The sequence below is a fragment of the Delphinapterus leucas genome, chromosome 1 (genome assembly GCF_059928025.1).
Source record: "Delphinapterus leucas isolate spDelLeu-1000000601 "Yukka" chromosome 1, BTC_Dleu_Yukka2, whole genome shotgun sequence".
Classification (NCBI taxonomy): domain Eukaryota; kingdom Metazoa; phylum Chordata; class Mammalia; order Artiodactyla; family Monodontidae; genus Delphinapterus; species Delphinapterus leucas.
In genome coordinates, this window is record NC_143129.1 from 65,453,643 (window position 1) to 65,477,868 (window position 24,226).

At 33.8% G+C, this 24,226-nt stretch overlaps 1 protein-coding gene across 2 annotated transcripts in view; it reads left to right on the plus strand.

Annotated features, from left to right (window-relative positions):
• Positions 1–24,226, plus strand: part of KIFAP3 (kinesin associated protein 3) — a 165,294-nt gene that overhangs the window by 108,492 nt on the left and 32,576 nt on the right. For both annotated transcript variants that reach the window (XM_089911285.1, XM_022560136.3), the window contains exons 16-18: positions 591–689; positions 7,213–7,298; positions 20,275–20,464. In XM_089911285.1, coding sequence (XP_089767411.1) covers positions 591–689; positions 7,213–7,298; positions 20,275–20,464 — 375 coding nt within the window. The remainder of the gene's footprint in view (positions 1–590; positions 690–7,212; positions 7,299–20,274; positions 20,465–24,226) is intronic.

The window sequence follows — 24,226 nt, forward strand, 5'->3', positions numbered from 1 at the left end:
AGAATTATTTGAAGAATTTTTTTATGAGGCACCAAAATAAAAAAGAAGTTCCCACAGTGGTGGTAAGTGTTGCCATGCCACACTGGGGACTTAGAAGTTAATTTAATCAATTTCTTTATACATGGTGGCAAAAAGTAGCAAAAATTACAGAAAAGCACCATTACTATTCCCTTAAACATGTCTTGTTTCTCAGTTCCTCCTAGATACAACCTTTTGAGATGAACAGTCTCAAGTAGTGTGGTTTGGACTCAGAGCTGATATAATTTCTCTCTTTAAACTCTTATTTTTTATTTTTGTATTTCAAAGTAAATTAACCTATTTAGTTTGACCACAACCAAATTAACTAAAACTTCTGAAAATATATTATTATGAAATTTTTTGACTGATCACCATCATGTAATTTAGAAAAAACACCTAAGGCGTAAATGATACAACCCCACCCATATATTATAAATAATATAAACTAATTGTCCTTTACCTGTCTCCTTGTCACCGTTAGTTTTTCTCATTCTTCATTTTTCCCCTCAATGTTTTTCAATTTTGTATATAATATAGTATTCTTTTATTTGAAGTTTTCTGTTTCTTTTCAGCTCAACAAGAAGATGATGAATTTGTGTGTCAGATAATTTATGTCTTCTACCAAATGGTTTTCCACCAAGCCACAAGAGATGTCATAATCAAGGAAACACGTATCCTTCAATGTTTACCATAGATAATGACATTTCACATATTAAGAAAAGATGCATTTTTAGGTATTTTTTCTTGCAAGTATTCAAATATTGTAGAAGATATCAAGTTTTGAAATAAATTTAGAGGCAAGCTATTCTTCATAGAAGCTGTTTACCCCAAATCAGTATTATATGTAAGGTACATTGGAGAACAATTTTATTAACTTGTCAGGTTTCCTAAAAAACCTAACAAATATCTCATAACTTCCTTCTCTATTACATAACTTAAATGTCACAGGTTCCTTGGACTATCCTTAGTCCTCTTTTAATCTTACCTTATTCACTATACATGGGAAAACACATCTACTGTTCCCATGACTTCAGCTCCTATGCTACTTATGTGCTAATAAGTATTTGATATCTTCGAAACCTCTTTCTTGAGTCCCAGGCATTTGTTGCTAACTGCCACCTGGATGTCTTCCACCTACCTGAGGGGGCATAGTATGGCCTATAAAGCATTATCATTAAATAATATAATATAATTAAATAGCCCTAATTTTAAATGCACTTACTAGCTACAGGACATTGGATAAGTTACTTAATCTCCTTGAGCATCTTACATCTATAAAATGGCCATAATATTATTAAAATAAAAAGACCTCCTATTATTAAAATAAAAAGACCTCCTATAGGATAGCTGTCAGTACTAGTGGATTTAAATCATCTATAATAGTTCCCAACACAGAGAGGTACTCAGAAATTGGTATTTTATCACTATTGCATCCAAAAGGGTATTCAATATTGCTAACATCTCCCTCTCAAAAAGTCTACCTTCTGTATTCATGGTCAATAATAAGTGTCATCCATCCAGTCCCTTAGTTGAAAATGTTGTGTCTGCTGTCTCTTTTACTATATATAATCATTCATTTATTTTGCAAACATTTATCAAGTTCTGACCATCTAACAGGTACTGTTTTAAGTGCTAGACATATAGAAGTGTCAGTCCCTGTACTCAAGGAGTTTATAGTCTAATTGGAAGGCTACATAAGTAAATCAATATAAAATTAAAATCCAGTATAATCAATGTCATAAAGGTATGTACATCAGGCACAGGAGAGGATATATATAAACCAAGTCTGGGAATGTCATGAAAGGCTAGCAGTGGATGTGGTATCTAAGCTGAATCTTTGTGATTTTTGTTTTTTTTTCAATTGTGGTGGTCTGCTCATTTGTGTACAAAAAAAAAAAAAAACCTGCTTTCAAATACTGCATAAAATCGTTCATTACCCATATGAAAAATCTAAATTTTTTTTGCATATAGCTCTTCATAACCTGACCTTAACCTATTTTTCCAGAGTTTCCCCTTAACCTTATAATACACAGTTTCTCTTAGCATACCAAATTTCTCATCATTTATCAGACATTACCCTCGCTGTCATAACTTATTCCCTCTTCGTATGCCTTGTCAAACTCAGATGCATTTTTCTCCTTTTTTTTAACCTGACAGTCTCCAGTTCATCAAAGATACGTTTATAAGCCATCTTCTCAGTTAAGCCTTTCTAATCCTGTGCCTACCTTCTTACCATTGGGAGTAATTTCTTTATTTTTCACCTCTAATAAAGTACTTTAAATTATGTATTTATATGCCTGTCTCTACCAAAAGATTTTGAGCTCCTCTAGCTCAAGGACTGGCTTTGTCTTCCTTTTATCCATACCCAAAACTTAACATAGTACCTGCCATGTGGTTAGAACTTGTTTAGTCAATGAATTCATGTGTCTAAATGGTTAAAGCTCTTTCAAAATTTAAAATTTAATTGGGATACTTTTTTATACACTAGGCTATTGCTCAAAACATTTTGAGGCTCCTCTGGTGTTCAGAGCCAATAACACATGCTTTAAGTATTAACATTGCCTTGCTTTTGAGGACAAGTTGAATTTCTGGAACCATATAAGGTCTCCAAGAGTCAAGTCTGATTAAAGCAAGTTTAATTGAGAAATGTTCATTTTGCTAAGGGCTGTCAAAATGCAAATACTATTTTGCTGTAACAGCATCACTAGAGAGAACTCTTTTTATCATAAAGTAATAAATATTTTTAAAATGTGGCTTATAAACTAACTCTCCCAGAAAGATAAATTCGAAATACACTTTTGAGCAATGTTAACATTGTTGGAATAACTTTTCAGCTGTGTTCCATGGAATGCATTCCTTTAGAATTAATAGTTGCTTAATGAAAAAAGGTTCTGTGATAAATGAGTTTGGGAAACACTGAGTTAAAGTTAAACATATTATTGCTGCAGGGTCTTCTTGGAGCCTTTAATATGCTTTTCTGGGTTGAGAATCTCTAAAAGAATATTTTATGTAGAGAAGATTTATATAACTGCAGAAGTCACTGTAAGAAACACATATTAGAAAACATTAAAGTGAAAGTATAGCTTTTTCTAGGTAACTTCTTTGGAAGACAGCCCCTTGTTTATGTGTCATCTCATAGTGTTTCTTCCTTAGGACTAAAGAAGAATGAAGCATTTAAAGTATGTACCAAGTGCCTGACACACAGTGAATAAATGTTACCTCTGTTCTGGTCTGTCTGTTTTAAATGTACTCTCACTACCTTATTACCAAAGCTCACACTATTAAGGCTACTTGTATTTGACTTTTTCTTCTCAGTGTAACTTTCTTTTCATTTTCTCCCAAGTGCGATTTTTGTTAAGCCATTGAATCTAAAGTCAATACTTTTTAAATAGTTATTCTGAAGAATATAACATGTTGATAATGGTGGGAGTGGGAGATAAAAGATCTGCTGAATTAAAATTTTTACAAAAGCATCAAGGAATATTAGATCTGATGCTTTAGTCCATGTCTTAAGATTGGATAAAGATTGCTGAAGGGCTTCAGCCCAATATTTTGGTTTTCAAAAAACAGGATTTTTGTTGATGTCAATGATATTTGAGTATGTCTCATATTTTGTAACATAGTTTAAAATCATTATTTAAATGTTTCACCATAATTTTAAGCATTTTACTGTAATTTTTCTCTATGAAACCAATATACTTAAATATTTTATAAATTTATTTATTTATTGTATTATTTATTTTTGGCTGCGTTGGGTCTTTGTTGCTGCATGCCACTTTCTCTAGTTGCAGCAAGCAAGGGCTACTCTTCATTGCAGTGCGCAGGCTTCTCATTCCGGTGGCCTCTCTTGTTGTAAAGCACAGGCTCTAGGCACGTGGGCTTCAGTAGTTGTGGCACGTGGGCTCAGCAGTTGTGGCTCACAGGCTCCAGAGCACAGGCTCAGTAGTTGTGGCGCACGGGCTTAGTTGCTCCACGGCATGTGGGATCTTCCCGGACCAGGGCTCGAAGCCGTGTCCCCTGCATCGACAGGAAGATTCTTAACCACTGAGCCACCAGGGAAGCCCTTAAATATTTTAAATAAAATTTATTAGTCAGGAAATCATTGCTTTTTCCAATTTTTTAAGTTAGAAAATCTGATCAACATTATTTGATAAAATTTTTAACGGAATGAAAGAAACTTGACATTTTGAAATGGTTGGTGTAGACTTATTTTAGGTAAATATATGATTTATATTAAGATGTTTGAAATAATAAAAATGGCTCTCAGCACAACTCATAGGAATTGAGAACCAGTGCTATAATAATAATTAATTTTCATATAATCCTAACAGTTTCAGCATGAAAAATAAAACAACCCAAATTAGACTAGATCCTTTTAGATTCCCCCTGAGAATTCCTAAGAGTTTCCTAAGAATTTTATTTTCATCTTATCTTTTTTTTTTTTTTTTTTGCGGTACACGGGCCTCTCACCACCGTGGCCTCTCCCGTTGCGGAGCACAGTCTCCAGACGCGCTGGCTCAGCGGCCATGGCTCACGGGCCCAGCCGCTCCGCGGCATGTGGGATCCTCCCGGACCGGGGCACGAGCCCGTGTCCCCTGCATCGACAGGCGGACTCTCAACCACTGCGCCACCAGAGAAGCCCTCCAATTTTTTAAGTTAGAAAATCTGATCAACATTATTTGATAAAATTTTTGATGGAATGAAAGAAACTTGACATTTTGAAATGGTTGGTGTAGACTTATTTTAGGTAAATATATGAGTTATATTAAGATGTTTGAAATATTAAAAATGGCTCTCAGCACAACTCATAGGAATTGGGAATTGAGAACCAGTGCTATAATAATAATTAATTTTCATATAATCCCAACAGTTTCAGCATGAAAAATAAACCAAATTAGGCTAGATCCTTTTAGATTCCCCGAGAATTCCAAAGTTTCCTAAGAATTTTATTTTCATCTTATCCTCACAAAATCCATGGGTAGTATGTAGAGTAGGTCTTATTTATTTATTAAATAAAAGTTTATTGAGCACCTGTTATATTCTCAGAGCTGGGGATACCATAGTGAACAAAATAGACCAAGTCCCTACCCTAATGGAACTTACATTACAGTAGAGAAAAGAGGCAATAAACACCATTTTCTTTACAGATTTTTCTAAAAATGAATTTGAATGTACACAGATATATTTTTCTGTATATTTTTCTACATTTTAAATATATCCTTTTTATTCCCCCCCAAAATAGTAAGTAGCACTGATGAATAGAAGATCTGGGTTAACCTCTGTCTTTGCCACTTGCTATGAAACTTGATAAAATTTTTTTGGCATTATAATCATTGCCTCAAAAAATGTCATTTGCTTGTACACATGTGCTAGAGTTTCTTGTTAGAAACTTGTGGCCTTTGTTTCAAATAGTTTTAACCAAGAACAACTTTAAGTATTGGAGATTATAGCTTTCTTTCTTCACTGCCTGTTTCAGATCCATTGAGGTTTCTTTATTGATTTGAGTTTTCTTTATTCTTCCCTTTTCCCCTACTTGTTATTTATACATTCCATTTCTTTTCTTTTGTGTTAGTCTTAAAGTTCAACGTGCATTCTCACCAAGTTCTAAATGAATATATCTGTTCTTCTACTTGTAAGTCTAATGTCTCCACTTCCATCGTCCATGTTATTTGTTGCTCTCTAGTATTGTAATTTCACCTCATTTTTATAACATAAAATTTTTATAACATTTAAAAATTATTATTTTGATTATCGCTTTTTAAAAACCAGTGCTTATTTAGGATTTATACTATGTTAAATAATATAGTATGTTTCCTCATTTACTGTTTTTTCTTGAATTCAGTTCCTCTATATTTCTGCATTGATTTTCTTTCATAATTGATTACATTCTCTTATACTGCTTAGTGAACATCTATGAATAATAAATATATCTGTATCTGAAAATAACTCGTTTGTCCTCTTTAATAATAATTTAGCAGAATATGGAATTCTAGATTTCCAGTTATTTTCCTCAGCAATTTGAAGGTATTTTTCCACCTTGAATTGCTGCCAATGAGAAGTCTGTAGTCTACTAATTATCTGTCATAAAGTCTGATGACAATTTACTTTTTTTCCCCTTATAAGTGACTCGATCTTTTTGCCAGGAAGACCAAAGTATGTTTCTGGGTTTTTTTAAAGCCAAGTAGTTTTATTAGAATTTGACTTGGTGTTCATCATCCTTGCTTGATTTTTCCAAGTATGCAAATATAGTCTTTCAGTATATAGTTTTGTCTTTTTTTTTTTAATTTTAGGCAAATTTTCTTGAGTTGTAGTTTATAGTATTAGTTCTGTTGCTTTGGTTGTCTTCTTTAGAATATCTGTCAATATTATGTTGGATCTTCTTTGCCTATCTTTAGTATCTGTCATTTTCTAATCTTTTTACTTTCTTTTCAGTTTTTAAAATTTTACAAATTTTCTTCTTTTTTTACCTTCTGTTTAACTTAGAGTTTTATCTGTTGCTTTTATTTACTCTTGTATTACTATAAACTTAGTTTTTATATATTTGAAATGATTTTTATGTTTATTTTTAGTTATTTCTGGAATTGTTTCTCTGAATTTTCTAATTCTGATTCATATTGCTCTTTCATATATACCTATTGATTTCTTAAACTCTTTTATTTCTTTTTGAAATATTAGCGTTGCAGCTTTCAGCTTTTATGTGAAAATGTCTTATGTTTTCTCTTCCTTATAATAACCATACCCATATATGGGATTTGACTATGATTCTTTTCTGTTGTTGTGGGAAATTTTTTGTATGTGAATTTTTGTGTGAAATTAATTTTTCTGAACTTTTAGGAGGGTCAGGTCAATCAAAGTTTTACAACTATGCAGCTATAGAGCTCCTTCTTTAGTTACTTTCACAAGTTTCATGGTTTCAAAAATATGGCCTTGGATGTTCTGAGATTTACTGGCTCTGTTTTCCTTACCCATTTTTATCTAGTTCTTTCCCCCCCCTTTCTTATCCCTATTATCCATGTTTTTTAAATAAATGAAATATTAAATATTTTTGGTCATCTTGTAGTAATGATTTTATTTTAAAATTTGAAGTTAAATTTCAGATTAACATTTGAATTTAGAGAAATGCAGGATTCTCTAACATGATTGAATAGCTGCAATCTCAAACACAGTTTGTTTCTTTAACCACTTTTTATTTAGAGGCTCCAGCATACCTCATAGATCTGATGCATGATAAAAATAATGAAATCCGAAAAGTCTGCGATAATACATTAGATATTATAGCGGTAAGTAATTTTTCTTCCTACACAATGTATAATAGTCTTTATTTTGTGAGGCGAAAGAGACATTGTACACCTGTTTAGAGCTTTGCATTCAATGTACGCATTGAATTTGAATTTTGGTAAAGTTCAGAAGATGCAATGATACTAAATTCACTTTTCAATTGAAGTATAGTTGACTTACAATGTTGTGTTAATTTCTGCTGTAAGCAAAGTGATTCAGTTGTACATATACATACATTCTTTTTAATATTTTTTTCATTATGGTTTATCACAGGATATTGAATATAGTTCCCTGTGCTATACAGTAGGACCTTGTTGTTTATCCATTCCATGTATACTAGTTTGCATCTGCTAACCCCAAACTCCCACTCCATCCCTCTCTAACCCCCTTGGCAACCACAAGTCTATTCTCTATGTATGTGAGTCTATTTCTGTTTTGTAGATAAGTTCATTTGTGTCCTATTTTAGATTCCACAAAAAAGTGATATCATATGGTGTTTGTGTTTCTTTTTCTGATTTACCTCATTTAGTATGATAAACTCTGGGTCCACCCATGTTGCTGCAAAGGACATTATTACATTCTTTTTTATGGCTGAGTAGTATTCCAGTGTATATATGTACCACATCTTCTTTATCCATTCATCTGTCAATGGACATTTAGGTTGTTTCCATGTCTTGGCTATTGTGAATGGTGCTGCTATGGACATAGGGATGCATGTATCTTTTTGAATTATAGTTTTGTCCAGTTATATGCCCAGGAGTGGGATGGCTTGATCATAATGGCAACTCTATTTTTAGTTTTTTGTGGAACCTCCATACTGTTTCCCATGTGGCTGCACCAGCTTACATTCCCACCAACAGTGTGGGAGGGTTCCCTTTTCTCGACACCATCTCCAGCATTTGTTACTTGTAGACTTTTTAATGATGGCCATTCTGACTGGTGTGAGGTGGTACCTCATTGTAGTTTTGATTTGCATTTCTCTAATAATTAGTGATGTTGAGCAGCTTTTTATGGCCTGTTGACTATCTGTATGTCTTCTTTGGAGAAATGTCTGTTTAGGTCTTCTGCCCACTAAATTCACTGTTTAAACATTATTAAGACCTTTGGCTTTCAACTTTTAAGTATAGGCTCCTTACTTAAAGAGGTTTTATACATATTCAGAGTTTTAGGTCTGGTCTAAATGCCATCTCAGAATCACTTGTTTTTCAGAAAAATTATTGCAGAGAAGCAGGGAGTTTGATGACAGTTTTGCCAAAACTCAACACAGTCAACTTTGCAGTTTGGCCATTACATTTTTTTAATAAATCAAATCTTATATCAACTATTTTTTCAATTCTTTGATAATTTTTGTTGTAGACATAGATTTGTTTTATAAGTTGCTTTGGAATGATGAAACACCCCCAAATTTTAATGTTATCCATGACTTTAGAAGTTTTTAAAGTATATGTAACTGTAAGAATTCGATCAGAGGGATAATCTGAGCCCTGGATTAGAAACTTGCTCACTGTGCAGACTTTTCTTCAGACATTGTGCTGCCCTTCTGCCTGGACTTGACCCTTGTACCTGGGATGTGCTAGATGCTGGATTACTTTGAATATTTTTCTCACCTATGGCATACACACATGCACAACCTACTTCCTTCTTTGGACTGGATTTACACTGTTTATTTTGGCTCATCCTGTAAAAAATTTCTTGAATATAGCCTATACAGTAGTTTTTCAAAGTTTTACTTAAGTGTTTTAAAAGGATCAGAATAGCAGTTTAAAGAATCAATTAACACCTTCCTTGAAATCCCCTAAGTTGGCATTTCTGCTAGTGATTTCATTACAAAGTCAAATTACCACCAGGTACTTTCTGGTCCATTTCATGCATTTTATTTTAGAAATTCATCTTATTTGATTTCATCTGTTTTTTTGGATTTGACAAAATATATCATTACTGGTTTAAAACTAAATCTTTAAACCATTATTGGCTTAAAACTAAATCTTGACATTTTAGCTTTGATATCTAAATTAAAATAGGGAAGCTTTATGTATTAAATCATTGCTTCACCAAGATGTTTCATACATATAAGCCACTGATCACAGGGTTTATGAACAATATCATGACTCATGTACTATTTTCTAGGTCACTAATGTCATTGTTGTATATAAAGTATATAGTATAAGAGTAAGAAACTTCTTAAAGTTCTATATCTGATTATCTTACCTTAAGCAATGAGGAAAAGAGAGAGATGTCAGTCTGTTATGAATTGCTTTTATCATACTTTTAAAATTACCTTCTTTTGAGAAAAAGTAGATGGAAGGTAAAAATATGTTTAGATTTATGTATTAGGTATGTTTGGTTTAGAATACAGGCTAGTGATAGTTCCAAAAGGCCAGCTTAGTCTTATAAAAATATTTATTGTAAAATGTGAATTTATTTGTCATAAGATAAAATTTTCATTCCCAATTATTTCTAAGCTCTGGGCTCAAGCCTCTCATTTTAAACAGGAGTTATCAGGAGTTATCCCCACCCTGTGTCTTCTGTCCTAGCTCTCTCTTTCTCTCTAGAATCAACATTTTGAAAAAAATGTCTACATATTACTTCCTTCACTTCTTCACTTTCCCATCCTCCTTTCTACATTCCCCTTTCTCCTTTCTACCAATTCTTGCTTCTGCCTCCATTACTGCATTGAAGTGGTGCTTACGAAAGTCACCTTGACCTTCATTTTTCTAAATCCAATGAATATTTTTAGTCTTCATTTTACTTCGTTGATCCTACCCTCCTTGCAAGAACTTATAAATCCTGGTCAGAGTTAAAATATAAAATCACAAAGAAAATTATTTTAGATTATTACATTCATAAAAAGTCTTGTGAATAAGAGGACTTCCAAGAAGAATCAGCAAAATGAAACTGGTGATACGTCAGCTAGCTCTGTCTGGTTCCCTAAGATGCTGTCTGATCATGTGAGTTAGTATAAAACAAATTTGAACAAGTAATCTGAAAGTTCACCTAATCTCTCTATACCTCTCTACACTGGACTTACAAAGTAAGTATTTGATGTGGTGCCAAGTAATTTTAGATTGTTTCATTTCATACTTTGTAAAACTTAAGTCTAAAAAGATACTCAGAAATACTAGAGTTGTTAAACTGAGAATATTTAAAGATATTCACATGTGAATTATTCATGTGATCTGGAAGTCCTATGCTGTGCTACTCAACTGAGTCATAGTCATAGCTGAGGTTCTTAGAAGAGAAGGAAGTAGTCCAATACAGCTGATAGGTGGGCACCAGACTCTGGAAACATCCCATGTTCTGCTAGAAGAATGTTTTTTTACCTTTCTGCTATTATACACCTGTAGGATTCAAGGCCCTGGCTCAATTTTATCTTGGTAATAGGAAACTGCACCACCAGGGGCAGCTTCTTCCCAAAACATTTTTCTTCCCTTGTCAGTTGAGTAGGGATTCTGATCTTAGATTAAACTTTTGGCCTCTATGAAGTGGCAACTTGATCCAATAGAGTATTGCATTTAGAATACAACTGATTCTAGTTCTCTCACCTGCTGAATAATCTCAGGCAATTTATTTAACTTTTTGAAGATTTAGTTTACAGTGACACTTCTGAGGATTAAAGAAGTTAGAGAAAATATATATGAGCATCTGCCACATGATGGTCACTCAATATGTTTTGTTCAAACTAAACCAAAATTCACACCAAGTTGTGAAGTTTATATATAGATTAAATATCTGGATCAACGTTTCCTTTCCTTAGTACAGTTAATTATTTATGTTATTTTCTGTTCAACTTTTAAAACGATATGGGAAGATAATCTGTTCACAGTTTGAATTTAAACTCTGGAAAGTTATTTGGAATATATATATATTTTGGCCAGACATATTTCTATTTGTAGTTTACTTTAAGATTGTCCTGAAAAATGGCTGAATTTGGCACTTTAAGACTTCATGTCAGGGAAGTTAACAGAATGGGTCAATTTACTGAAAGGTGTTGATTAGGACAGTGTAGAGAAATAGGAAGCTACCTTTGCTAGTGTAGAAGTGCCCCATGTATTAAATTACCCATGTTCTGAATCTGTGGTGACTAATTTGGATTTGGACTCAATTTATCAGACCAAACCAGACTAACCTCAGACCAAAGTTATACTCCTGGTTTGCTGGGCCTCATTTGGAAGAAATTTGAGGAGTGGGGCATTTTAATGCATCAGTAAAAAGACAGCTTCTCAGGTCCACTTGGGACGTAGCTGCCATTCTTTAGTTCTTTGAGCTCAGACTCTATTACTGATCACGACGCAGGGTGTTATTTGCTTGTCCCAAATCTTTTTAAAGAGTAAAACAAGAGGAAATTGACTTAATTTGAAACAGGAGAAACTTTGATTAGACACAGCAAAGATGATGAAACACTAGAAATAGGCTGTCAAGGGAGAATGTGAAGTCTGTCCAGTTAACATTAGTAACAGCTAAATAACCAACTTTCTAAAATAGTTTGTTAGAAACCTGCCTAAAATGGAAGTAGATGATCTCTTAAGACTCTTTTTTACCTCTAGATTTTGATTTCCGAGTATTCTTGGCATGGCTATGATCAAAAAAATTTAGAAAGAGTGGGAATATTTGTAGCTTAAGGCGATTTATCTTTAAGAAAGCAAACTTCTTGCACTCAAGACAAATATCATGGAATAATACCAAGAAAAATTAGATGCCTTGCAAACCTTAGGGAAATATGCCCTCTGCAGTAAAGTATTCTTTCCCCAAATTATAGAAGTGTTACATTAGTGATGAAGTGTTTAATGTATTTAGGCCCAGGCCCTCAATTGGTGAATTGAAACAGATATGTGTTCGTAGTACTCTTTGTACTGTAGAGGATTACATGTTTGGTGATGCAGTCTCTGTTGCCTCATCAGCAAATTGTTGCCTGTCTGACTAGGCTTTGCATGTAGTTTTGGGAGGCAGGGAATGGGGTAGCTGCAGAGAGGAGAACGGAGACCAGGAGAGAGGAGCCTAGCTTCCTCATCTTCCAAGGGAATTATACAGCAATTGATCATTGCCTTTTCTCTTCCAAGACTTGAAGATCATCAAGGGAAGATCAGAACCCTCTATACATAGAGAGCTTCTAAAAACCCAATTAGATTTTTATCCCTCAGTACTTCCTCAGCTTTGTATGAAGTATTTGAGAACCTCAAATTCCTCCCCAATTAGTAAACAATTTCCTCCCCTGACATTACTGGGTTGTCAAACATTTAATACATGTTTATTAAGCACATACTGTGTTCCAGACAACTAAGGTTGACACTGGGAATAAAAAACAACACGAAGTCTCTAGAATATAAAAGTTTACAATCTAGACACCAGGATACTGTCGTCTAGACATGAACTGGCCTTTCAGGAGCAGTACTACTACATGGGCTGTCAATAGATATTCTGTACTAATGCGTTGCACATTGTATCTACAGGATGTTTATGGAGAAGGGAAAGTACCTAGGTTCTCTGGTAAAATACTGATGTCTGTTGCCTTCTAGCCAGCCACAGGCCTACATGTGATTTGATACTAACACAGGTTTGTGTCACTAAGATTTTGAATGGCAGCTTTTTCTCTTTTAACTGTTAATTTTGATCATTGGCAAATTGTGTATATTAAAATAATCTGGAATTATTTTAAACTACGAAAACAAGGTGCTATCTTCATTCTAGGATAGACACAATTATATTTAATAAGACTGGTATATTGAAGTGAGATAAACTAATGTAGGTTTACATGTAACCTCTAAGACATCAACTGTCATAGTCCCCCAAAAAATTACCAGGGGAAGCCTGTGTCAGACAGAAAAGGTGGATTTATTAATAATAAACGTCTAGCAAAGGAGAACGCTTTTTAAAAATATCTTATAATATCTTATTTTTTTTTTTTTTTTTGTGGTATGCGGGCCTCTGACTGCTATGGCCTCTCCCGCCGCGGAGCATAGGCTCCGGACTCGCAGGCTCAGCGGCCATGACTCACGGGCCCAGCCGCTCCGCGGCATGTGGGATCTTCCCGGACCGGGGCACGAACTCATGTCCCTTGCATCAGCAGGCGGACTCTCAACCACTGCACCACCAGAGAAGCCCTAAAAATGTCTTACAATATCTTGAAAGGGAAGTTATAGAGAAAGTTTCATAGGGTTAGGATTAGGGTTAGCTTAAAACTCAGGTTATTTCAGGACAGGATTTCAAAACCATGAATGGGTAGGGATTGGTAAAATGGGTAGAAGGTTTTTACTTTTAATTGGCTTGCAGGTTGGTTATGGGCACAGAGCGGGGATTTTCAAGTGAGTTGTTGACAGAAACTTCTAAAATGTTCTTTCCAAAGCAGGTGGAGTTGGTTCTTGCTTGTTCTACAGTCTTGGCAAATTTTCATTTCTCAGATTTGTAAGTTTGATGTTAATTTCTCAATTCCATACAGTCAAATTGGGCTTCATGAGATAAACCCAATTGGTTTTAGTGGTTAGCCCTCTTATGGAGTTCATTTTTATATTGCATAAATCTGAAAGGCAGAAATTTAAGATATTTTTCTAGTTTATTAGAATTTACATGCATATATATATATATATATATATGCATGTGTGTATATTCCCTGCCAGTATTATGCATGTTACTTTATTGCTTTTTTTAATTGTCAGCAGTTGGATTAAAAAAAAAAAGCATGGTATGAAAGAAAAGTCATGATTCCTTGCTTAAATAAATTTTATTTAGTTATATCTTTTACTCTGTGGACATGATATTTGAAATGATATTACACAGATGAGCCTCCTCAGTGCTTTAAACAGAGGTTGAAGAGATAATTGTACTTTGAGGTCTGGTTAGAAAATGCCATAGTCAAGACTAAAGGGCAACATTTGGGACAGTACTATTGAGAAATGGGTAGTGTGTGCATAAAAGTCAACAACTCTATTATGTATGTGTGTTTAATTATGTGTTAGATAAATATAGATAATATATACATATCATTGGGAGAAGTATTTTCTAAGCTATAAAAGGCATCTTTTTAGCAGCTACTACCTTAATCTTAATGAGCAACTAAATTACTCTAGATCTGCTTTAATTTAGTATGAAGAATTGTATTAAATAAACCATATTACATTCTCAATTAGGGAGCAGCCACGTTAAAGGAGAAAGGAAAATCTGTTTTGCATCAGTTACGTTAGAACACAAAGCAGATCTATGTAGCTCTGTGTTACCCTGTAGTGTGTTAATCAGATACAAGGTGTGACGGAAGCCAGTGACAAAGAGTTTTCCTGATAGTGAACAGGCTCTGATAATAAGCTGGTTAAGGCTTCATAATGTTTCAGTGGTTTAGTAGTAAACAAAATGATATAGGACTTCAGAAAGGATGGCACATTCCATATAAAATCAAACCATAAGTCTTTTGTGACACTTTAGAATTTATGAAAACTAGTGCTTAAGGTCATAATGTCAGGAGCTGAGAAAATAAAAGACAAAGCATGTGTACCTTTAAGTACAAGACAAACTAGAGTCCCAAAGCAAGGATATCAGGGTGCACTCCTTGTGAAAAGAAGCATTTCAAAAATGAAGAAAAAACAACTGTATTCCTAGAGTATTTCCACAATAGCTTGATAAATTTTGATGACATTTCTTGCCTGTGTTTGAGCTATGACATCCCTGAATTCCCGTATCTATTTTCTGATAATGAGGGGACAGTGATATAAGAGGGAAGTAGGGATTTGGGGGAGAGGGGTTAGAGGGAATTGGTTTTAATTGGTATATGTTGAATTTATTAAATTTTGATACAATATTCATTTAGAATTGCTATGTAATTTTTAAAAGATGACCTCTATATTGCTATTATTCTGCAGTTTTGGGGGATAGTTATTTCAGCAGCTTTATGAGGTAATGGTATTAATTATAGATTTGTATTTGAGGAATTTTAGAACTTGAATAAATCTTAGATTTGTTTCATTTTACAATTGAAGAATCTGAGACCAACAGATTTTAAAATACCTTTAGAAGGTTGTATATTTCTGTTAGTATCAGAACTAGAAGGAGAACCCAGGTCTCTTGGCCCTTATCCAATGTTCTTTGTATTATACCATACCACATTATTAGTGTCTATAAATTCAGACTCTGAGACACAAAGAAAGTATGACTTTGCCAGGGCTATTAAACTATACTCATTGAGGATAGATACAGAAGATAGCTGAGACTAGGGATTCCAGAATATGCTGGTCCACTGGGGTATGATAAAGCTTTCACTGGTTTTCACTAAAATGGAAAAGAGAGGGAAAAGAAAAAAGTGTGTGTGTGTGTGTGTGTGTGTGTGTGTGTGAGAAAGTCAGGAAAGAGAAGAGAGAGACCAGAACTGGGGAGGAGTTGTAAAGTTAAAGTGTTTTAGTGTTGGGAAGGTATATCTTTATTTTGAGATCGTCTTTCTCACATTTTTAGTCTTAAAATGGCCTTTCTTTTATAAAACAATAATATTAGGTGGAACTTGATTAACATTTAATATCAGTCCCACAGATTTACTTTTTTAAAAAAATTAATTTATGGGCTTCCCTGGTGACGCAGTGGTTGAGAGTCCGCCTGCCGATGCAGGGGACATGGGTTTGTGCCCCGATCCAGGAAGATCCCACATGCCGCGGAGCGCCTGGGCCCGTGAGCCATGGCCGCTGAGCCTGCGTGTCCGGAGCCTGTGCTCCACAACGGGAGAGGGCACAACAGTGAGAGGCCCATGTACCGCAAAAAATAATAAATAAATACATACATAAATATATTCATTTATGTATGTATTTATTTATTTTTGGCTGTGTTGGGTCTTCGTTGCTACACGCGGGCTTTCTCTGGTTGCGGTGAGCAGGGGCTGCTCTTCGTTAAGGTGTGCGGGCTTCTCATTGCAGTGGCTTCTCTTGTTGCGGAGCACAGACTCTAGGCATGCAGGCTTCAGCAGTTGTGGCACTCGGGCTCAGTAGTTGTGGCTTGTGGGCTCTAGAGCACAGGCTCAGTAGTTGTGGCACACGGGCTTAGCTGCTCCACGGCATTTGGGATCTTCCTGGACCAGGGTTCGAACCCATGTCCCCTGCATTGGCAGGTGGATTCTTTTTTTTTTTTTTTTTTTCTTTTGCGCTACGCGGGCCTCTCACTGCTGTGGCCTCTCCCGCTGCGGAGCACAGGCTCCAGACACACAGTCCCAGCGGCCACGGCTCACGGGCCCAGCCGCTCCACAGCATGCGGGATCCTCCCGGACTGGGGCACGAACCCGTGTTCCCTGCATTGGCAGGCGGACTCTCAACCACTGCGCCACCAGGGAAGCCCTGGCAGGTGGATTCTTAACCACTGCACCACCAGGGAAGTCCCAAGTCCCACAGATTTACTTTTGAACCTTTCTAAAATCTAAAATTCTTGGGACCACTGTCCTAACCTATTAATTCACTATGGTTGATAAATAGATCTTCAACATCCATAAGCTAAAATATTTAATTTTCAAGAAATATGGAACATAAAAATCAGTGTTTCAGAAACATAAAGATGAAAAATACAGCATCATATAGCAAAACTGTACTATCTTTTTTGATTCTAACCAATTTGCTATTAAGGAAAAAGAAATGAAAATATTTAAACAAATATTGCGTTCCTCATAACATGCTTCATTCCAAGATGCTACATTTGGTAGATATTCGAATACCTGAAGCTGCATTATCACAAACTAGAACAAACCTTTATGGCACAAGTATAATATCTTAATAATGTTTTATACTTAGCCTCTAAATTTAAATATGCATATTTTAAAACATCCTCCAAAGTTAGCTGTTAATATTAGAATTAAGAAAGTCACTGAAAACTAGTATATACCGGTATTTATTGTGGTTCTATCTAAGGTAAAGATATTAGGGTATTTTTTCTATAATTTTCAACTTTCAGTCAGGAAATAGTTTCATAATGGAAATAGTTTTATAATCATAAAACTCCAAATGTTTTCAAAAAGTCATAACTGCTTGAGACTTTAAGGCCTTGATACTGTTTGGTCAGGGTTTTTTGCCATTTTCTTTCCTATGATCTATAACAAAAAGCTCGCTGTATTTAATAAGTCTCAAGGCCATCTTTTGTGAAAACTCCACATGTCATTGCAGTGGATTCATTGTAGTAGGATTCTGTAATCATTGTTGGATCTTCTGCAGAACATAATTTTCTATATCCTAAATGATTACTCAGCTTGGTATAGAATAACATATTCTGTTTCATATTTACTGAGGGAGAAACTTTTGTTTTTGTTTTTTTTCTGAAGAGCTGAGAAGACAACCATAGTTGTTATCCAGTAAACAATAATGTACATGTTACTCATTATGTTAGTCATAGAAAAGTAAGCCTGTTGTTTAATTGTACAAAAATACTTAAAATAAGAATAAAATTATCTTTAATAAAGAAAATAGTACAATCTATATCATTGTTACTGTACTTTTTGGCCTTATAATGTTAAGAGATGCCCTGGTTCTGTGGGTTTGCTCAGTCATAAACTGATATTAAAAAATAATCATAATAAAAGGAAGGCAAAAGCTTTAAAGGAATTCAGATCAGCATAAGGGTAGTCTTATTAAATCTGATGCTAACTCACTGCATTGGAAAATCAACTTTCCCAAGACACTAAGAAGTCAAGCTTTAGTGTCACAAGCTAGCCATGGAGTCTCATGGATGTTTTTGGTTTGTGTGTTTGGACTTCTGTCAAATATAGTGTAGATAGTCTTTAAACAAAAAAACTCAGACTTGTGTGTGTAGGTTCATTAATAAGAACATTGCAATAAGTTTAAAGGGTAATAAGGCTTAAGTTAGAAAGGCTGTTGTTTGTGATGAAAACAGCTCATTTGTTACACATTTCTACATTTATTAGATGTATTTTTATTATTAAACTAGAATAGTAAAATCTTACAAGAAGGGTAGAGATGATAACTCATAGAATAAGCGTGAATTTTCTTCTTTGTGCAGAGCATTACTTACTAGGCCAAATACATTTTTATGGATATGCAGTTTAAGGCTTTACTTTTTTATTTTATTTTTTTGGCCACACCATGCAGCATGTGGGACCTTTGTTCCCTGACCAGGGATCGAACCTGCGCCCCCTGCATTGGAAGTGCAGAGTCTTAACCACTGGACCACCGGGGAAGGATTTACTTTTTTAAATTATACGTACCCCTGTAACGTTTCACAGATATTCACAAGAAGCAAGTTTTAGCCTTAGTGGAATAGCAAATCCCATATTTTACATGCTTTGGGTGCTTGATGATTTCAACTTCTGTTCTTACACTAGGAATCCACATACTTGAACTTATAATAAAACATTCAAATCATATGTCTATCATCTTCCTTGGATACTTCTTCATTCAGATAATCAAATTTTAAATTTTTCTACCAAAATGAAAAGTTAGTTTTATACCTCTTGCCAAGTGAAACAAACTGCTATTCATGAAAGAAACAATACCACTCAAATTAGTTCCAGTATTTAATGTAGGTCTAATAGGATATCTAGTATTATAAGGCATATTCTATTAAATACTGTGATTATAACAGTTGAATTAATGTTTATTATTTTAAGTAAAATGCAATAATATTTATGATAACTCTTTTATACAATTTAATTTTAAATAATTATATTAGGAAATAAACTGACAACTAATAGGAATTTTAATAGATAACCACTAGAAAGAATGAACGGTTAATAATTTGGTGGCAAAATTGCCATTAGCAGTACCATAGCCAAAAAATATCTTCTACTTCCACCAACCTAAGTTGAAAAGTAACATCTATATAGTTTCAGAGTTGTACAGTATAGAACACACAGTCTAACAGCTGACACTGCTAAGAGATATACTGATAATGTGAAACTTAAAATTTAACAAGAAAAATTTTGATAATAATAAATACCTTTATTATAAAATTTCATATGTATTCCTACATCCCAGAAATTTATTCTGTGATGACAGTTTTTGACTTCAGCCTTACTTGGCTTTGTATGAAAATTGCTCAGCATTTACCTAAAATATATATTTGGTCCACCTCTTAGTTATGGTGATGATCCTAACTATTGGAGGACAGTAGTATTGCCTGGCACCTTTCCAACTGGCACCTTTCCAACTTATAAACAAAAGTGTTAAAGACAGAGGAATTTAAAACTAAGAACCCGGTGATTAGGATGACAAGAAATACCTGAAGCCATTTTTTCCATCTAAGTCATCAGTGGTACTGTCCATTAATTAAGTGAATACACTTGTCAGAAGTAACCACCACCTGTGGAGCTAGATAGGTTCAGCTGTAACTTTTGTAATAATTTGCCTACTTGCCCTTCAAAAACACGCACCAATGAAGTTCTCTTGTCAATAGATGCTACAGATACAATGAATAAGCCACAGTCTTGCTCCTCAAGAGTTCATGGTTAAAGCAGGAGATGTTTAAAGAAATAATTATGACTAAATAAGACATTATTATTTTGTGGTTGAAACAAAATTGAATTAAATTCTGCTATTTGTTTTTTGTAGTAAACCATTTCAGTTTTTAGGAGAAATTCTTTAATTGTGCTTTTTTTTTCCTACTGAAAAATGTTATCTAAACAAAGAGATACAGCGAAAGATGTAATTTTAATGCTCAACCACCTGTCATTAGTGCCACAGTAATTATAGCCACAAAACTCTTTGGAAGCTGAAGTCTGGTTGCTTACCTAAATTCTAGTAATACTTAGATAAAGAATTTGTGAAATTTGAACTTTTCCAGTTTTTGCCATTGCCAATGGCGATTGATAATCCAAACAGAGATGTCTTAATATATGTAATAAATTGATTTTTATTGATTATCGTGTACAGTAATTCTGAACAGGTACTTTTAATGTTTTCTCTGACCCAAACAAAGGCCCCAAAATTCTCTTCTTATAAGCTAAATGTACTGCTATCTGAGTGCCAAGGAAGTGCCTTCATAAGCTTACATAAAAATAATTGACTTTGTTTGCAATAGGAATATGATGAAGAATGGGCTAAGAAAATTCAGAGTGAAAAGTTTCGCTGGCATAATTCTCAGTGGCTGGAGATGGTAGAGAGTCGTCAGATGGATGAGAGTGAGCAGTACTTGTATGGTGATGATCGAATTGAGCCATACATCCATGAAGGAGACATCCTTGAGAGACCTGACCTTTTCTACAGCTCAGGTAAAATGATAACCAAAGCAAAAATAAGTAGTCTCTGTGTGTGATATAAATAGGGATTTTTGTCTGCCAACCTTGCTCATTCCCAAGCTTTGTAAGCACTTCTTTTAGTATATAAATGGCCTTCTGCTAATGATTTTAGACATAACATCAGTACACACACCAAGCAAACCTATTAACTCACCATTATTTTTTTCCAAGTTAGTCTTTGATGTGATCCCCATTAAAAGGGCTGTGTTTGATGTGATCCCCATTAAAAAGGCTGTGACCAGGAAAATTAATTGCTCTTAGTTTATTATTTTCTAGAATGTGTAACTTAAAATGACATCTTCAAGATTGCTGACTTCTGTTTGAAAATGTGATATTTTTCTCTATTCTGCATTTATTTAAATATATAATTTACTAATTTATGTTTTCTTTTCCAGTGTGTTTCATTTTAACAGTCTCATTTTGCCATGGTTTTGCTTTAGTTTCGAACTAGTAACCCCTGTTTGGTTCTCTGGTTGGGAAGGTTTAGACACTTTATAGCAATAGTTTTTTCATTCTAAACTCTTGCTAGTATTTTCAAGGCAAAATTTAATTTTTACATAGATCTTACATACCCTTGTTGATTCTGCCATCCTGCCTTTTTCCAGGGATTTTGGTACTAAGAACAGTAAGTTTTTGCATATTCTCCCTTTTAATGCGTTGCACTGTTACCAGTATTAATTACTTCATTGAAGTCATTTAGTTGAAGAGACAAAAGAAGGGATTTCTAACTAAGATCTGTAGCAGGTTGCAAATAAAAAGCATTTAAAGTAATTGTATCTGAATTAATGGCTCACCTTTTTTTCCTACTATGTATTCATTCGTATATTTTCATAATTGTATTCTGTGCATATTGCCCATAAGGCTGCATTATTTTTATATTTGATATAGATACTTGAATCCTGGAAAATTGGTACTTTACTTTGAAAATTAAATAGATTTCTTCCTAAGTGAACTTTACAGTAGTTATGAAATACTGCTTTGAGTTTCAAACCAGATGGAGTAGATGATTAATTTCAACCAACCAGAATTTCTTAATTCAGTAATGGCAAGCAGCTGTTCCTTACCTAGTCAGATATTCATGAAGTAAAATGAGGTAAAATATATATGATGTGAATTTTTTGATAATAGAAATCAGAATTTCTTGGAATCAGGTTTCTTGCTTTGAAAATTGATAGATAGCTACTTTTCAGTGTGAATCAATGAGCAGTTTCCAAAAATGAGTAAAACTTGTAACCACCTCAGTATTTAACTTTGTTGTTTTAATACAATTAGAATTTCAGAACAGATTTCTAAAAAATTATACCACTTTTCCAAAATTAATTCATTTAAGTTGACCCCTTAAAATGAAAATCATAACATTTTTCTGTGAGATACAATTAAAATGTACAACCTATGCTTTTGTGAGAAATCTGAATTGTACACATTTTCATATATCTAAATTTAGAAACAGCCACAGCTGATGGAAAAATAAATAAATTTAAGCATTCGAGGGGTGAAATGTTATCTTTAGATAGCCTCATGGTTGTTTTTTTATACCTATAGCCTGATGATATGGTACACACTTGACAGCAGAGATTACATTGCTGTGAGTTTAAAGATGTAATTCTCATATCAAGCCACCTGTACTTTTTTAGTTTATTATTTTACCTACTTTATTTTTCATGAACACTTCATCAACTAAGTGAGTCTCTGTGGTGTTTTTGATATGTGTCATGGAAATCTCGACAATGCTAGTCTCTTGTCTTTTACTGTGTGCAGTTGTATCTTCAGAAACATCAGATAAATTTGTAACACTGCAGATTTGTTGGGATGCTTTAGCTATCTTACTTAAGTCTCTGGCTCTCCATGAAACTTTAGGCTGCTTCTGATAAAAGCAACTGTAGAGTTTTTCAACCACAGAGTTTAAGCTAAATGGCCAGTGATACCCTGGTCTTATCTTTTATTTAAAAATGAACTAGCATTTGCTACTTCCTGGTCATTAGTATTGCCCTCTATGCTTTCCAACTGTTAGACATGTCAAAATGTATCTGTTTCTTTCTTGCTATTATTTTTAAAAAGGACCCTCATTCTGTTATCTGAAATAGGAATCTACTTATACATCTCCTTATAGCTACATTATTTTTTTTTCTTAGTCTAAAATAATTGTGATTGCAGTTACTAATTTCCTTTTCTATCATGAAAATGATGCTGTTTGCTTTAGTACTTTTTTACCCACAGAGGAAGTATATTATAATTTATAAAGCTGTATTGCTACTACACATTTCTAAATTATTTGTTACTTTTTTGCTGTTGTTCTTCATTCATTGTGATGAATCTTATTCTTAGCATTTATTATGTAACTATATTACAGAATATGAAACTTAAAATGGTTTATTTCTGTCTCAGGATCATTATAAAACCATAATTTTCATTTACCTATGTGTTTATGTGATGTATCTTATCAGGTGTAGCCAAATAAGTTATGATTTATCTATTTTAGTCATTTCTTTTTCTCATTTTCTTCACTCTTTATATCTGTTTCCTCCCACACAGTCATGATTTCACTTTTAGCTAGTTCACCAAAGAGCCTAATACTACGTTTTCATTTGACTTTTAGAAATAAAGTTTACTTCAGTAACAATATATAAGAAGATACTGAGTTTTTGTATTTTTTTACTTTTATTTATTCAATATGTATAAGCCAGTTTTTTTAACTGAGTTTCAGAAATCAGAAAGTTGATAAATTATCTATGCTGGCAGTAAATTTGCTTTGATTTCATTCTTGTTCCAATACATACCCCATTTTACTCATAACCACATTTATCATCATTACTTAGAGCACCTCAAGAAGGTGTGTTATATAACTATGGTCTAAAAGGTTTCATGTAATTTAATAACCTAAATGTATATAATGCTCTACAATTTACAAAGTGCTCTGGTGTATATCCTCTCTGTCTTCTATTTGTTCTCTGGGCATTTAAATGTTACATGAAATTCTTTGATTCCTTGTTGCTATCTTTGAAACAGTAAGGTTAGAGTAGGAACTTAAGAAGGACACTCCTAGATTTATCTGAATACGTGATTACAACCAAAAATACATAAAAATTAATTTTGGTTACAGAATGCTGAGAAACAGATAATTCCAAAGAAGTTGAAGTGCTTGAGTTGATGATTTAAGATATAATTTAACTTCTATACTTCATTATAGTGAAGAATGATTGCTCATATTACAGAGTTACCTAAATTTTGTCAAGTCATTAAAGGGCAGTGTAGAAGCTGTAGTTTACCAAATGAATTGCAGGGCCTTAGGATTATTAAAAGTTAAGTTCAGAAGTATAAATTTACTCTTTATTCATATAATATCAGGCTTATTGTATTACTAAACTTACTGTATTCTAGGTTTATAAAATTTCTTAAACTAGTTGTATTTTGGGTTTATAAAATTCTCGCTGAATCTTTAAATTCAAATTTTTTTTAGTTTCATCTCTATTTGATGAGATCCCCGTTTGTAGTTCCCTGTATTCCATTTATCCTTCTTACTCATTTTTCCCTTTGAAGACAATGAGAGCTTTGAATCAAAATGAAGATGTTGAGAATTTGACAACAGTTTTTCATTTAAGTTCTTCCTCATCTGATTCACTTCACTAGATCGTGTTTCATGTAATATTAACTTTTAATGTATAATTCAGGTATTTTTATTTGGTTGTATTTATATGAGTGTTATATTTCTGAGTGTTAGAATCTTTTATGCTGCTG